The sequence below is a fragment of the Ictidomys tridecemlineatus genome, chromosome 11, assembly GCF_052094955.1.
Source record: "Ictidomys tridecemlineatus isolate mIctTri1 chromosome 11, mIctTri1.hap1, whole genome shotgun sequence".
Classification (NCBI taxonomy): domain Eukaryota; kingdom Metazoa; phylum Chordata; class Mammalia; order Rodentia; family Sciuridae; genus Ictidomys; species Ictidomys tridecemlineatus.
Window position 1 is genome coordinate 3196422 of NC_135487.1, and position 14698 is coordinate 3211119.

Below are 14698 nucleotides of genomic sequence, written 5' to 3' on the forward strand. Positions count from 1 at the left end.
TCCTGATAAACAGTGAAGTGGAGTGACCCCAGTAACACCGCCCACAACCCACTCGCCCAGACACCCTGGAGCACTCACACGCTCCGTGTTTTTCCTGACGCACACCTGCCACCCCACTGAGCTGTAAACCCCATGAGGGCAGGGACATTTTTCTTGGTGTCTCCACAGGTGCTCAACACAAGTCCACTGAATGAAGCAACAGGACAAGGAGTCACCTGGCACAGGGCCAGAGTGGGCGTCCCTCGGTCCCTACCGGTCTGACCTGACCAGCGCCAGAGGCGTCAGGAAGACGCAGAAGTGCAGCCCGAGGCACAGTGAGCACAGGGAGACACAGGAGTGGGCGCCAGGAAAGCCCCAGCTGGCCACACTGAGTACACTCCCGACTCTGGCTCACAACATCTTTGTCTTTTCTTGTGGGGGGAACCCAGGGGCACCACCGAGCCACACCCCAGCCCTGTTTTACATTTGATTTAGAGACAGGGCCTCACTGAGTTGTGAGGCTGGCTCTGAACTCGCCCTCCTCCTGCCGCAGCCTCCCGAGCCCCTGGGATCAGAGGTGCCATGGCCCTGGCTCTCTGTCTTTCTAAGGGTGTATCCATAATGTGAAAACATACTGTTCCTGAAACATCTGCAATGCTATTTGCCAACTTCTGGTTTTAAAAGTGAGAGAACTTGCTAGAAGCTCAATGGAGAAGAATCACACGTGGCTTACCTCTTCAGAGCTCCTGCTGGCTGAGGGCACCTGATAGACCAGGCAGTGCAAGGGGTTGTGCAGGACCCCGCCCTGCAGAGGCAAAGTCACACTTCCGGCACGGACATCCAGCACTGGGCTCCACACAGCCCAGCGGACCGCACGCATGCACGCCAAGCTGGACAAGGAAGAGGCCACAGCTGCCTGGAGGGGAAAAGGGCCCACGACAGGGTTAGCAGAGCCTGGCGGGTCAGCCCCAGTGCTGCCACGCAGGGTCACTCCAAGCTGTGTGCAGCACGGGCCCACCCACGCCATTCTACACAGGAGGGACTGACACAGGCGGATGCAGCACCCACAGTACCAGCCCACCCAGGGGCCCGCCACCCGGGCAGGACCTGCCCCCAGCCAGCCTCCTCCTTTGACTCGAGCCAACACCGACTTCCCTCTTGAAGATCCCATGAGGACCTGCCTGCAGGTCTGCGAACACTCGATACTTCTCCAGACTCTCTTCAGATCCAACCAACAAAAACAGCACTTGGTGTTAGAGATTAAAAAAACTCTCAGAAATACTCCAGGCCGCACTGCGTGCTCAAGCCACCACCATCGCACACAGGTTCTTCAGCAAAGCTTTGGCTTAAAATGGCACATTTCATAGATGTGACTTGACATGAAACTGGGAAGTCAGTCAGGTCCAATTTTAGGAATTGACGCTTCTTTTATTTTCTCTGTCCTTTGTCAGATGAAAGAAATGAGGACCCTGAGGAAACTCCAGGGTTAGCAACCACATTTATAGAAAGTCACCTTCACAAAGATGGTTTCAGGGCTGGGTTCAGCAAAATGCTTTGAAGTTCCCACTTTTATGCATTTATTTTTTTAAAAAAAATAAGAATACAGCTGAGCCCCAGGTCTTCACTGGGTGCTGGGACATGGCACAGCCCCAGCAATGAGCCTTGGAGTGCACCAGCTAGCAACTGAGGCTCTGACTGGGGATGCGGCAGGCTCCCTTGGTAGATGGAGCATATCCAGATGCCTGGCCCAGGGCTCTGGGGTGTCCCCAGAGGAGCTTAACCACTGCCAGTGCAAGAACCCAACCAAGGCAGGGCCACACATGGGGCAGCCTGGGACAGGGCTCCCCCTCTTGGTGAGGAAGGGAAGCTGGGGTGAGTAAAGCATGGGCCACTAGGTAAGCAGACGCACTCACTGCACTGGGGCCAACGGCGATCCCACACTCACGCCAAAAGTCCTGTGGCTGGATTCCTGGCATGGATAGAGGCCTGAATGGGTTAAACCACTGCCCGGCTCATGAACCAGCCAGTGTGAACACAGACAAGGAGACCAAACAGTCTCTTCTAACTGTTCCTTGCCAAATGACATCCCGTCCTATTAAGTCCTTGCTATGGTTTGGATATGAGGTGTCCCCCAGAAATTCACAGGTGAGACAATGCAAGAAAGTTTACAGAAGAAATGACTGGGCTACATCCTTAACCTAATCAGTGAATCCATCCCTGATGTGATTAACTGAGTGGTAACTGGAGGCAGGTGGGGAGTGGCTAGAGAAAATGGTTCACTGGGGACAGGACTATGGGGTGTATATTTTCTATCTGGAGAGCGGAGTCTGTCTGCTTCCTGATCATGTGAGCTGCTTCCCTCTGCCACACTCTTCCACCATGATAGAATAGAACTGGCTGTATGGGCTGAGACCACTAAAACCGTGAGCCCTTAAATAAACTTCTCCTCCTCCACAGGTGTTCTGGCCGGGTCCTCTTAGTCACAGCAACAAAAAAAGCTAAAACAATCCTTTACGTCCATGATAGAAAAAAATCCAGAACCGGCATCTTGTTTTATTACTCTTTCATCCCACACAGCCGGCCCTTGAACCGTCCACTCCAGCAAGACCCAGGCTGATCCTTCACCAGACCCACATTTTAGATTGCCAGGTAGAACACGGTCACATGCAAGCCGCTATAATGTGGACAGGGGGACTTTAGTCCCTGGCGATAGAAGGAGTTAAAACCCACATCCTAGACAGAGAGTCAGAAAACCAAGAAGCCAGTGCATGTGACCTTGCCACTCTCAACCTCTGTCAAGTACAAACAGCATCTGTCTGCCCCTCTGATGGAGTAGCAGATCACCAAAGGGTCCCAAGCAACCACAGGGTGTCAACAAAGCTAGTGTCAATCGACCGCCTTTTAAAAACAAAATCACTATAAACTTATTAGGAAACCTGGTCACTATAACACTCTCAGGGTTCAATGATGTCCAAACTGCTCTGGTAAACGGTCACCTGAAAAACGAAAGTTTATGTCAGGATGAAAATGAACACACCAGGTTTCCATGCCGTCCACGCAACTCCTTCCATTTCCCTTCCTAAAACAGGCGATTCCCAGGTCTGATTTTACAGTTTCATGGTTTTCTTTGGGTGGTTTTGTTTTTCTTTGTTTTCAACTGACACAAATCTCTGCGTGTGCAGTACCTATCAGCTACGTAAGAACCCATTTTTCTTCATTTTTATCTTAAATAGGTTTAACAAAAAGAGATGGCTACTGTCACGCTCTAGGACCTCGAGGGGACACCTGGGCTGGATTAGCCAATGCACCTGCCAAGGATTAGCCTGAGGTGGCCCACAGAGGCACTGCAGCTGGGAGCCTCCCTGCCGCCCACTGGCCCCAGGTCCATCCAGCAGCAGGTACTCAACAGGCTCCTCTTCTCAGTGAGTTCTGGGGTCAGGATTAGGTCAGCTAGCCAGGCATGTGACACACAGGAGGCTGAGGAAGAAGGGTCATTTGAGCCCAGGGCCTCAGCCCAGCCTGAGCAACACAGCCCGCAGATGATTAAATCATTCCTTGTCCTGCCCAACTCAGATTTGAATCTATGCAAACTAAAAAGAAAAGTCCAAAACGCATTGAATCATCCCCATTTGGACTTTTGACTGTGATAAACATGATGCAAAATGCCAAAGGCATACACTGTGTTACGAGCCAGGTCTTGCCAATGGAGCAGAAATACCAGCAAAGCCACAGACAGAACACAGACACTGGTCTTTGGGAGTCCCTGTGGTGGGCTGAGTAGTAGTTCCCCAAAAGACCCGTGTCCTCCCTAACCCCCAGAACCTGTGCCTGTGACTGTACTTGGAACAAGGGTCTCTGCAGATGCAGTTAATCATCACAAGATGAGATCACCCCTGAGTACCAAGGTTGGCCCTAAACCCGATGGCAAGTGTCCCAGTAAGAGCAGGGCAGACAGGCTTGATCGGGAGCCAGAGGGAGGCATGTGGGGAAGAGAGCCACACGCTGACAGCGAGGAGACGGCAGCACGGCGACAGGCCAAGCACCAACCTGCGAGAGCCAGGAGCCCCGGCCCAGAGCTCTGGAGGAAGGGACCTGCGGCACCTCGATTCTGGCCCAGGGGACTGCTTTTAAGTCTGCAGCCTCCAGAACTGTGAGAATAAACTGTGGTTCTACACCAGCCATCAGTGGTACTGTGTAGGACAGCCCCAGGGAACTCATGGTCCCCTATGGTGACAGGCTAGAACTTCATGCCACTTCATGGGCTTTATTTCCTTTAGATTTCCAGCAAGGGCTGCCCAGGTCATCATACCACTGAGTCTGGGCACCATCCTGCTGGGCACACAGAGAATGCAGAGCAGAAGGGAGATGGCATCCTGCCTGGGCAAAAGGGGAGGGCCTGCCCACCCAGCCCTCAACTCACAGCTGCTGAGGCCACTTCCAGAGGCAGGGGGGACAGAGCCCTGACGAGCTGAGCACACAGGGCGCCTGGCTGAACACAGGTTAAAAAGAAAAACTGCCGGGCAGAAGTGTCTCTGTGTTCCCAGCATCACTGACCACAGAAGGGGGACAAAACAAAGAGGAGAGAGCCACGTACAGGCTCCTAACAGACCAGGAGCAGACAGGCTGCGGCAGACCCCAGCTAACACTGGCTCCTGGTCTTGGTGGAAGAGGACAGGCCTCCAGGCTGACCATCAGCACCGCCCTCTGCACCCACGAGCCCATGTAGCCCAAAGCTACCAACCGCACCCGGAGGATGGCTGAGACCCATCCAGGGACACAAACCAGGAGCAGAGGCAGGAGGTGGAGCCCAGAGCCCAGTACCGCAGGATGCTGGGCCTGCAGGAGCACGAAGGGCTGGAGGACCCAGCTCGCAGACAGAGGCCGAGTCCCAGCACCTCCTCAGGCAACTTGTTCTCTAGCATTCTCCAAAAGGGACAACGGGATTCTGGCCACTGAGGCGAAACCCGCCCAGGTGAAGTGTGCAGAGGGAGGATGGTGCGTCTGCACCTGGCCTCTGCTTTCCTGCCGGTCCTCCAGCAGAGGCCATGGGACAGGCACCAGCAGGTCAAGGGGCAACCGCATCCAAGTCAGAGGTGCGTAAACGTGGCAGCTGCTTCTGGCTAAGGTCCTTCACGCCATCCTCTGTAGAAAAGGAAACCCGACAGCCCAGAGCTGATGTCACTTGGTCTCCTGTGTGGCACAGTACTTGCAGAGTTGTGTGAAGGCACAGCCATCACTTAACAGGCACCGGTTCCAGTTCTCTCAGCAGGGCACGGCAGCCTTTTTAGTTACGAACTTGCTCAAGGAAAGAAAGCTCTGCACCCTGGGGCGGCTCTTCATGCCAAAGGGTTCGCAAAACATGGCCTCTTTTCAACACACTGTCACACCCACAATGACTGACAGAAGCAACACTGGCACTGAGTAGGGGACGCAGCCTGGGAGGTGAACGGGCCCACAGCCTCTGACCCAGAGGGACAGAGTCAGCCAGAGGCCACAAAGGGACACCACGGGGCTTGTCTCCACTTGCCCTGCAGAGTGCGCTCTGCCTGGTCCTGCTCCCTCCTGCCCCACCCCAACTAGGTCCTACAAATCCCTGGCTGCTGGGCTCAGGTGTGAGGCCTGACGTCCACTCCTGTGGGCACTGCACCCTCTGGAGCCTGGCTTGGAGCAGCACTGCCTCCTGGGCCACACAGTAGGGCAACAGAACTCCATCCTCTGTGCCAGTGACTACTCCAGGAAAGGGACTCTTAGTGAGCTACCTCCAAAGACCTTAGGGGAAGTGGCCCTCTGTCTTTGGGTCACCAGCTGGGAAGGAGGTCAGCTGAGCAAGCAGAGCTGTCCACAGCCCCCACCCCTGCACCCAGCCAGGCCAGCAGAGAAGAGGCCCACACAGGCAGAGGGCCTGGCAGAGGCAGGGCAGAAGAATGTCCTGCGACAGGCAGAGTTCCTGGGGAGGGCGCAGAGGACACCAGTCAAGAAGGACCATGCTGACCAGCAGGACCTGAGACCAGAATATGCGCTCATCAAGGTCAGTATTAGCGCTGGGCCACCAGGACACAGGCCTGCTCTGCTTCATTGCTCACAACTGCATGTGCACCCTTAATACCTCAAAAGTCAAACTTAATCCAAAAAGCGGGTGCCACGCAGTGAGAGTTCTGCACAGTGCTGGTCCGGTTTTAAAACACTGATGACCACCCACGAGGACAATGCCAACACGGTGGTGGGTCAGAGGGCAGAGGGAAAGGAACGCCCACTCCCTGCCGCTGCACAGGGACTCACTGTGGCGTGAAGCGTGCCATCCACTTTCAAAACCAGAAGAAGCTCTTCAGAAGGCACCAGAACAGACGTGAATGCACCAAAGACGGCCCAACATCCTTAAATGCAAACCCTCTCTAAGTTCCTCTGCAAATTCACCAGAGCCCCAGCAGAAGGTCAGCAGAAGGTCAGCAGCATCGCGCCCTTGCTGCAAAAGCTCCTCTGGAGAAAGGAATATGCGAGAATCACCAGAGAACGAGGGACAGGCAGAGCCGCTAGGCCACACTCACTCAGCCAGGCCTGAGGATACAGCAGCCTCCAAACTAGAGCCCATGGCACCTGGAAGTAGACAGGATCAAGGGGGACGACACACACACAGCTGAGCATGTGACGAGGACCATCCCAAGTGTGGGGAGCCAGTGGTGCCACTGGTGGGGGGGGGCGCCCAAGCCAGCTGCACCTGGGGAGCAAGGGGTGCGAGGATCCTCCACCTGGGAATAAGGAGGGCTGCAAGACGGAAAGCTGACGTGGACAATGTCTTAGGGCCAGTGTGTCACTCAGTGGCAGAGCACCTGCCTAACACGTGCACAAGGCCCTGGGTTCCATCCCCAGTACCACACATAAAAAAAAATTTGATGTTTACATGGCAAGAAGTGGGGGAGGTCAACAAAACTGGAAGAAAACACCTTATCACAGGTAAAGAGCAGATACCCCTAATGCAGAGACCAAGAGACACTCTACATAAAACAGCCAGGAGCATGAACAGGCCACTCACAACCAGGTGGAAACACGTCCAGGTCACTCATCATTGGAGAGACACCAACTGTGGTTCCACCCCTCAGCAGAACCCAGAACCATGCTGCAGCGCTGACAGTGCTGTGGAGCACCCTGACCAGGGCATCACCCATGGAACTGAGCAGGACCCAGCCCTACAGAGGGGATCTCGGCAATGGGCAGCAAAACGTGCATCGCCTGAGCCTAGCGGGCTCTTTTCAGCCCCCAAGATGCACCTCTCTCGATGCAAAAGTGCTCCCCCTGCTTACACAGCTGCACATGGGGGCCCACCTGAACACCCAGATGCAGCACCTGGGCCCAGGGCACAGCAGCCTGGACACAGGACAGAGTACTATGCGGCCAGAACAAGGATGCAGAAGCCCCCTGCCACTCCCAGGAGTGCACCACAGCAACACAGGCACACACAGGCAGCCTGCTGGCCCTTGCACGCTAGGGAGCCTGAGAAAACACAAGCCTCCAGTTACATCCACAAAAGGCAGCCCAGCAAAGATGAGCCAGGAAACACCAAGTTGGCTGCCCCCGAGAGCTGGGGCCATAGAGTGGAAAAGACTCAAAAGAGTGAGACGCTTGCCCACGGTGCCTTTTGGAGAATTCTGAACACATCAGTGCTCTGGACACTCAAAAGGCAGAACCCCATCAATGAGGAAGGGAAGGGGATATACTAAAACTGAAAGCAAACAACAGAAGGCCCAGTGCAACTCAGACAATCAACTTCCCCACACTTGGGACAAACCCAGAGACGTGGGGACACGCCACGGGCCACACACATGGGCTCAGGACAGGGGATAGCTGCACAATCCTCCACTCTGGTGCTCCAGGACCAGGCAAAGGGCAGGTGCAGACAGCACTGGGTGCAGCAAGACAAAGGCCTAGAAGGGACCAGAGTCAACGGCTAGCAAGAACCTGTAAGTGTGTGTGGGGAAGTGTGTAAGAGTGCGTGTGCTTCAGCATAGGGATGACCTGCTCACTCACACGTCTACGATGTGTGAGGAGGTGTCTGAGTTCACGTGTCAAATTTCCTAGCTCTGTCCATGGAACCGGCACCGAATCAAGATCTCTCACACGTTCCCCTTTAAAAAGAACCACAGAGCCAGGCACAGTGGCACACGCCTACAACTATAATCCCAGTGACGCAGGAACCCAAAGCAGGATCCCAAGTTCAAACACAGCCTCAGCAACTTAGCAACGCCCTAAGCAAAGACCCTGTCTCAAAATAAAATACCAAAAAGCCTGGGGATGTGGCTCCGTGGTTAAGCACCCCTGGGTTCAATCCCCAATACCACAAAAATAAAAACAAATAAATAGAACCAGGGCTCATCAAAGACAAGGAAGGTCTGAGAAACTCTGTCTCCTGGAGCTCAAGGAGACGTGACAGTTAGCTGCAGGGGACATCCTGGAGATCCTGGAAAAGGGCAGCAGGTAACAACGTACCCATACTGGTCAGTGAGTCACGGCGAATGTCCCATGTGATAACACTGACAGCAGGGAAGTTGGGTGTGGGGCACGTGGGGACTCTCCACACTATCCTCACGTTGTTCTGTAAACCTAAAACTTATAAAAATGAGGTTCTTTTAAAATACACAGAGCACGGAAACCACGGCTCCTCAAAGGAAAGCCAGGGCCAGGGCTGGAACAGGGAAGATGCCCGAAAGTGTCCAACTCACAGAGGCGGCCACACAGACACAGGCCAGCCTGAGGGACTCCATCCGGCCAAGCCTGGGACAACCTGAGCACCAGGATACCCAGGCACAGAACGTCCACACCCACAGCACCCAGTGGACAGGCGTCGGTCCATCAGCAGGGCCAGGGAGGCCCTGCTGGAAGAGGCCCATGTGCCCAGGCACACAGGAGGTGCTCTGTCTGCACCAGGCATCAGGGAGGACCTGGGGACATGCACATGAAGGCAGGCATCTTGGTCCCAGAGGACACCAAGACCACAAGGCCCTGTGGGACCTCAGATGGACCAGCAGGTGGACAGCGTGAGCCTCCAGGCATGGCCCTGAGAGGGACGACCGCACTCCGCACTCTCCCAGGAAGCTGTAGCTGACTCCACTGTGGGGAAGCAGTAGAGGCAAAATAGAACCATTCTCTGGAAGTTTCACAAGGAAGAAGACTGCACATCAAAAATGCATCATAAAGGCAAGAAAATGGAAGAACTGCCCCAGATTAAAGGAGGCCAAGAGATAAGGACGCTGGACACAGTCCGTGACCCTGACCACTCCTGGAGGAGAGGGCTGTCAAGGGCTGACCAACGACCAGATGGACCAAAGCACCAGCTGGTGTTCAACGAGCCACGGTGACAGCAGCACAGCATCCAAAGGCCAGACCCCAGCCTCCAGGTGCAATCACTGGGCTCCCAGGGTCAGGGCCACGGCGTCCACAGCACGCCCTCATGTGGGTCAGGAAAAGCATGTATGTAACACACGCACACACATGCACACCACCTGCAGGAGGAGGGCCAGAACATAGGAGCGAACACAGAAAGTCACACTACAGGGACAGGAGCTTCGAGGATGAACCAAAGCCCTCCGTGGTTTTGCAAATACCTGTAAGTTTGACATTATTTCCAAATAAAAGATCTTTAAAGAAATAAAGTCTTCCTTAGCCATTTTAAACAAGCACAATGTTAAGAAAACAATAAGGCCACAGACTGCAAAGACACTCATGAACACGCCTCTGATGAAGGGTGTGCACCCAAAGTGCACGGAAGTCGCCGCCTCCCTGCTCCATGGTAGGAGAGAGCAGCCCACACAGAGGGGTGGACAGTGGGACCGTAGGAGGGACCGTACGGAGGAAGGTGACCAGCGGCTACAAGCACACCAACAAGAACCAAAGCCCGGTCTCTGGGGGATGTGAATCACAGCTGTAGGGAAGCACCACTTCCCACAGAGCAAACCACGACGGCAGGAAGGTGGGCGGTGGGACGCTCGCAGGCTCCACAGAGCCCACCCAGGGAAACAGACACATCTCCAGGGACTCCCGGGAAGGGCAGGAAGTCCCACCTACAACACAGCAGCACAAGGTCACCCTCACAGGTGAGGGTCCACCCACCTGCCAGGGACGAGGCCAGACACCACCTCCCACAATAGGCCATGCAGACGAGTCACCAATGGGCAAGACCCGTCTATGGCTGTCACGGGCTCCAAAACAGCCCTTAAAGGCGTGAGGGTCTTGTCCCTGGGACGGATAAACTGCAACTTCTAAGGAAAAAAGTCATTTCAGGTGTGACCAGGCCCTTGAGAAGGAGACATTATCCCGGGTCATCTGGAGACCTGGACATCACAACTGTCCTCCCAAGAGAAGCACAGAGAACGGAGGTAGAGGGGAAGGCAGCGCAGAGATGAGGCGGGGAGTCCAGACAACGGCCCCTGAAGACTGTCCTTCAGTCCTTCCTGCACCACCGTGGCCACAAGCTGAGGGAGGCCAGCGACCACCAGAAGCCGGAGGAGCCAGATGGATCCTCGCCAAGTGGGCAGGAGGCTCGGCCCTGCGACACCGTGACTCCATCCCAGCGACCCAGCTTCTGCCCCCAAGACTGAGACAGCACTCCACCAGGTCTGTGGCAATTTGTCACAGCACCACCAGAAGCTGACAAAGTGCAGACAGATGCCAATCCAGCAACCGCTGAGGGGAGTGGGAGGGGACGTCAGGAAACAACGGAATGGTCAGGCCTGCAGGGCGCACACCCACCCAAACTCACCAAGGCCACCCAGCTCCGCGCTCTGGGACGGGCATGTCACTGTAAGAGCGAAAGCTCATCCCGTGAGCCCCCGAGGCTCCTGAGGCCAGACCCCGCCTTGACTTGCCGAGTTCGAGAGCAGCAGATTCCCGCCTGCTGCCTAGGCAGGACCAAGCCGGCTGCCCATTGCTAGTGACCCTAACAGTCAGCTCACTCACCTGCTGCATCTGCACTCACACTCCCAGGACACTCTGCCTGACCGTCCTCTCCCGACTCTCTGAGGAGCAGCCTGGCTGGAGCGGGGAGAGCCCGCAGGGGCCAGGGGACGGCACCAGGTGGCTCCTGAGCCCATTAGGGCCTGGATCACCACAGGCCAGAGACCTTCAGCCCCCAAGGTGAAAAGCAGCCCAGCCTCTGAGGGCGAGGGCCGTCCCCCACTGCACACCTCGCCTCCAGAGGAAGTCAGGAGCCCACACAGAAAGCAGCATGGCGGGGCTCCACCGAGTGCAGCAGGCCTCCACACTCTGCTCTCAGAGAAGACGCAGCCTGGTGGCCAGGGAGCTCGGCCACACCCGTGACAGAGGCAAGTGCCAGCCTGGCATCACAGGGAGGGCCAGAGGCAGGGCCCCAGGGCCCCAGGGACCCCAGACTCAAACTGAACCCAAGAGGGAACAGCGACAAAAAAAATAAAACCTTCCAAATGGCCCGAACACCACGCTTCCACATTGCATCACGCTGTAACTCGACAAAAACGTGTTTAAAAGATAAGTCATTGTCGTCCTCAAAACTGTCAGAGAAGCCTGAGAAGATTCAGCACAGGTGCTCCGTGGCAATACCAGGTCCAGCTGCTCCCACCCAGCAAGCCCAGAGGCCCCAGCGGCCCTGCGGGGTCTGGAAGCCAAGCCGCAAGCTCAGTGCCTGAGACACTGCCCCACATAAGCCATGGCCCCCTGTGCCGGGCTTCATCCCCAGGTCAGGCATCACCTCACCTGAGGGGCCACCCCCACATGAGGCTCACCTCCACACAGGGATCCCCTCCACATGGGGATCACCTATACATTCAAATCACCCCACATAAGGACCACCTGTACATAGGGATCCCCTCCACACAGGAATCACCTGTACGTAAGGATCACCCAAGGATCACCTCCAAATAGGGATCACCTCTACAGAAGGATCCCCTCCACAGAAGGCATCCCCCCATGCTGAGCACCACCCCTGCATAAGGCATCGTTGTGTGGTGACCTCACCGGGGCATGCACTACAGGGACAGGGGTAGGATAATTTTTAAAGGTCTCAAGAAAACCCTATAACAGGTGTATTTTTCAGTTTGAAGAAATTCAGATTCAATGATTTCAGAATGAGCCCTTCACATCTGAGCCCCAACACGGAGTGACCAAGGGCCATGCTGGCGCTGCCCGGGCACCCCCAGGCACCTGCGTGTGGTGAGCCCCAAACTCAAGAGCCAATCCATTCTGCTCAAAGAGCATGAACCAACACATAGGTAGATCAGCGAGATCTTCACGGCCTAGTGATGGGGCAGGGCTGCTGCCCGGGGAGCTGTGGTCCTAGGACAAAGGTACAGCTCTCCACAACCGTGCTGGAGGGAGGTGGCACCGCGGCCAGTCGCACACTCTGGAGTCCACCCTGCAGGGCTGGGCCTCCACCCGAGGAGGCACACGGGCTCCAGCCACCCTGGCAAGGATGTGGCTGCATGGGGGGCTGCTTCGCCAACCGTCCACAGCTGACCCAAGACAAACCACATCAAAGAGGCCCCTGCTGCCACGGCTAACCACAGGCCACAACCGCAGGGCAGCTAGTGCGACACCGGGTGCTGGAGCTAGTCTGTGGTTGTCATGGTCTTGCTGTCCTGGGGACGGAGCCGGGGCCTGGTACAGCTAGTTTCTTTTTAGAGATAGCAAAGAAAAGGGGCCTGGGGTATAGGTCAGTGGTAGAGCACTTGCCTGGCGTATATGAGGGTTCAACCCCAGCACTGCTGAGAGAGGGAGAGAGAGAAGAAAAGGAAGAAGGAAACATGGGAATCTGCAGCCTGGATGCATAAATATTTGAAAAGGCCTCATCCCAGCTGGAGGCAGCGCTCCCTAAAAAACTCGGAGAAGCAGGAGTGGACTGCAGCAGGACACGCCCCCCCAGGGCCATGGCCGAACCTGCAGAGCTGGCCACCTGGCTAGTCAATCGTGTTCCCACCCTCACACAGACGGATGCTGAAAAGAAGGGATGAGCTACGACCACCCCGAGAGCCCTGCGGGCAGCAGCGGAGCTGGCACCACGTGACACTGGCTGAGCACTAGACCAGGCGTTGCACGAGACGCCTCAGTTCAGCATACAGACTGCCCCGGGGAGAGTGCAGAGCGACAGGGAGCCCCTCCAGGATGACAGGCCCACATTGCTGCCCTGCTGGCCCGCACCACTCCCACCTGGGCAGCAGCACCCAAGTCACCCACAGAGCCCAGGGTGCACCCTATGGCCCAGTCTCCCAGCTGGCTTTTCAGCCCTGAAGCCCCAGCCCTTGAGGAGCCAGTCCCACCGGAGAGGCCCACCCATGCCAGGGTATCTGCACACGGCTGAAACCTAGCTGAGATTGCTGATGATTAACAAAACAGAACTGGGAACGACAGGTTCATCAAAGCAGCTGGGACCTCAGATTGGCTCCAACGCCTGGCGGGCTGGAATTTCCCCCTCACGGGGCTCTGAATCACAGGCTGGTGGGGGGGACGTGCAGGTCAGCGCGCTGCTAGAGGAGGTCGGCAACAAAAGGAGGCCATGCACCACCACCGGTCCACGAGGCCCAGCCAGCACTGTCGCCAGACCTCTTCAAGGACAGCTGGACAGCAACACGTGAAAGCCATGGTGGGCGGGCCCAGCGACTTGCTAAAATGGCTTTCTCAAACAGAAAACTAAATCTACACCTGCGTAGAAGAGATGTCTGTGCACACAGTTCCTCACCTGCACCTGTGAACTCTGACTCCTGGTTGTGATGCAGATACACTCAAGTTTGACTGTAAGAACATTTATCACCTGTGCACATTCAAGCTGTACTATGCTAAAGATCCTATGAAAAGCACACCAAATGGCCTCGTCTTTCAAAATGATCATCACTTCTGTGACTGTGAATTAATGCTATCTCGACACATGAAGCATACTGAACTGTGCACCACTGTCCCCAACAGAACCTGCTCCTGCCAGGGACAGGTGGCTGGCACAGGAAGAGGCTCTCGAGACATGAGCCACACTTGCTGCCCTACTGCTGCTCACAACCAGCTCTGAGGGGGAAACACTGTGTCCTCGTCACCCAATGAGGCCTGAGCACAGAGGGCGATGCTCACGTTGCCGTCCGCCACCACGGGGCTGCTGAACACATACTCCAGCTGGAAGACTACGGCGAAGGCCGGGTGCTGCACCATCTCAGGCAGTCGCAGGCGGCTTCTCAAAACCAGGGCCTGGTTTCCAGAGCTGGGGCAAAAACAAAACACAGGGACACGTTAGAGTGTCTCTCACTCCCCACTTGTGCCTACCCCTACCCAGGGACCAGGGGCGCGGGAGCACTGCCAACACGGCCTGGGCACCTGTGCAGAGCTGTCCTGCATGTGCTTGGCCCCGGGCAGTCCCCAGCCAGTGCTTCCTTCTCCCAAGTGCCTCAAGCAGCACCTCTCCAGACTGCCAGCGCACCCTGCAGCCAAGTCCCCAGAAGCACCACGTGGAGGAGGGTCCCATTCTCTGAAACTGGCTGCTGTGGAGGACAGCAGCCCCTGCTGCATCAGGAGATCCCTGTGGTGACAGAGGGACAGGGGTTTGGGAAGCAACTGCTGCATCATTTGGGAAACTAATCCCAGACACATCTGGATTCAGCATGCCAAGGGCTCCCCGGACCCCCAGCTGCCACAGCAGGAAGTGTCCAAAATGCGAACTCTAAAGTGTCAGAACACAAGAAGGGGCTTTTTCCAAGTGCACTAATTTGCTCTTAGGGGC

General features: G+C 56.0%; 1 protein-coding gene across 16 annotated transcripts in view; it reads right to left on the bottom strand.

Moving 5' to 3' along the window:
• Nphp4 (nephrocystin 4) overlaps window positions 1-14698 on the bottom strand; it is a 100856-nt gene that overhangs the window by 57445 nt on the left and 28713 nt on the right. For all 16 annotated transcript variants that reach the window (XR_013427350.1, XR_013427351.1, XR_013427352.1 and 13 more), the window contains 2 exons: window positions 14056-14182; window positions 713-895 (listed from right to left, as the gene is read on the bottom strand). Coding sequence is in view for 13 of the 16 variants with exons in the window: in XM_078025098.1 (XP_077881224.1) it covers window positions 713-895; window positions 14056-14182 (310 nt within the window). In the remaining 3 variants the exon portion in view is untranslated. The remainder of the gene's footprint in view (window positions 1-712; window positions 896-14055; window positions 14183-14698) is intronic.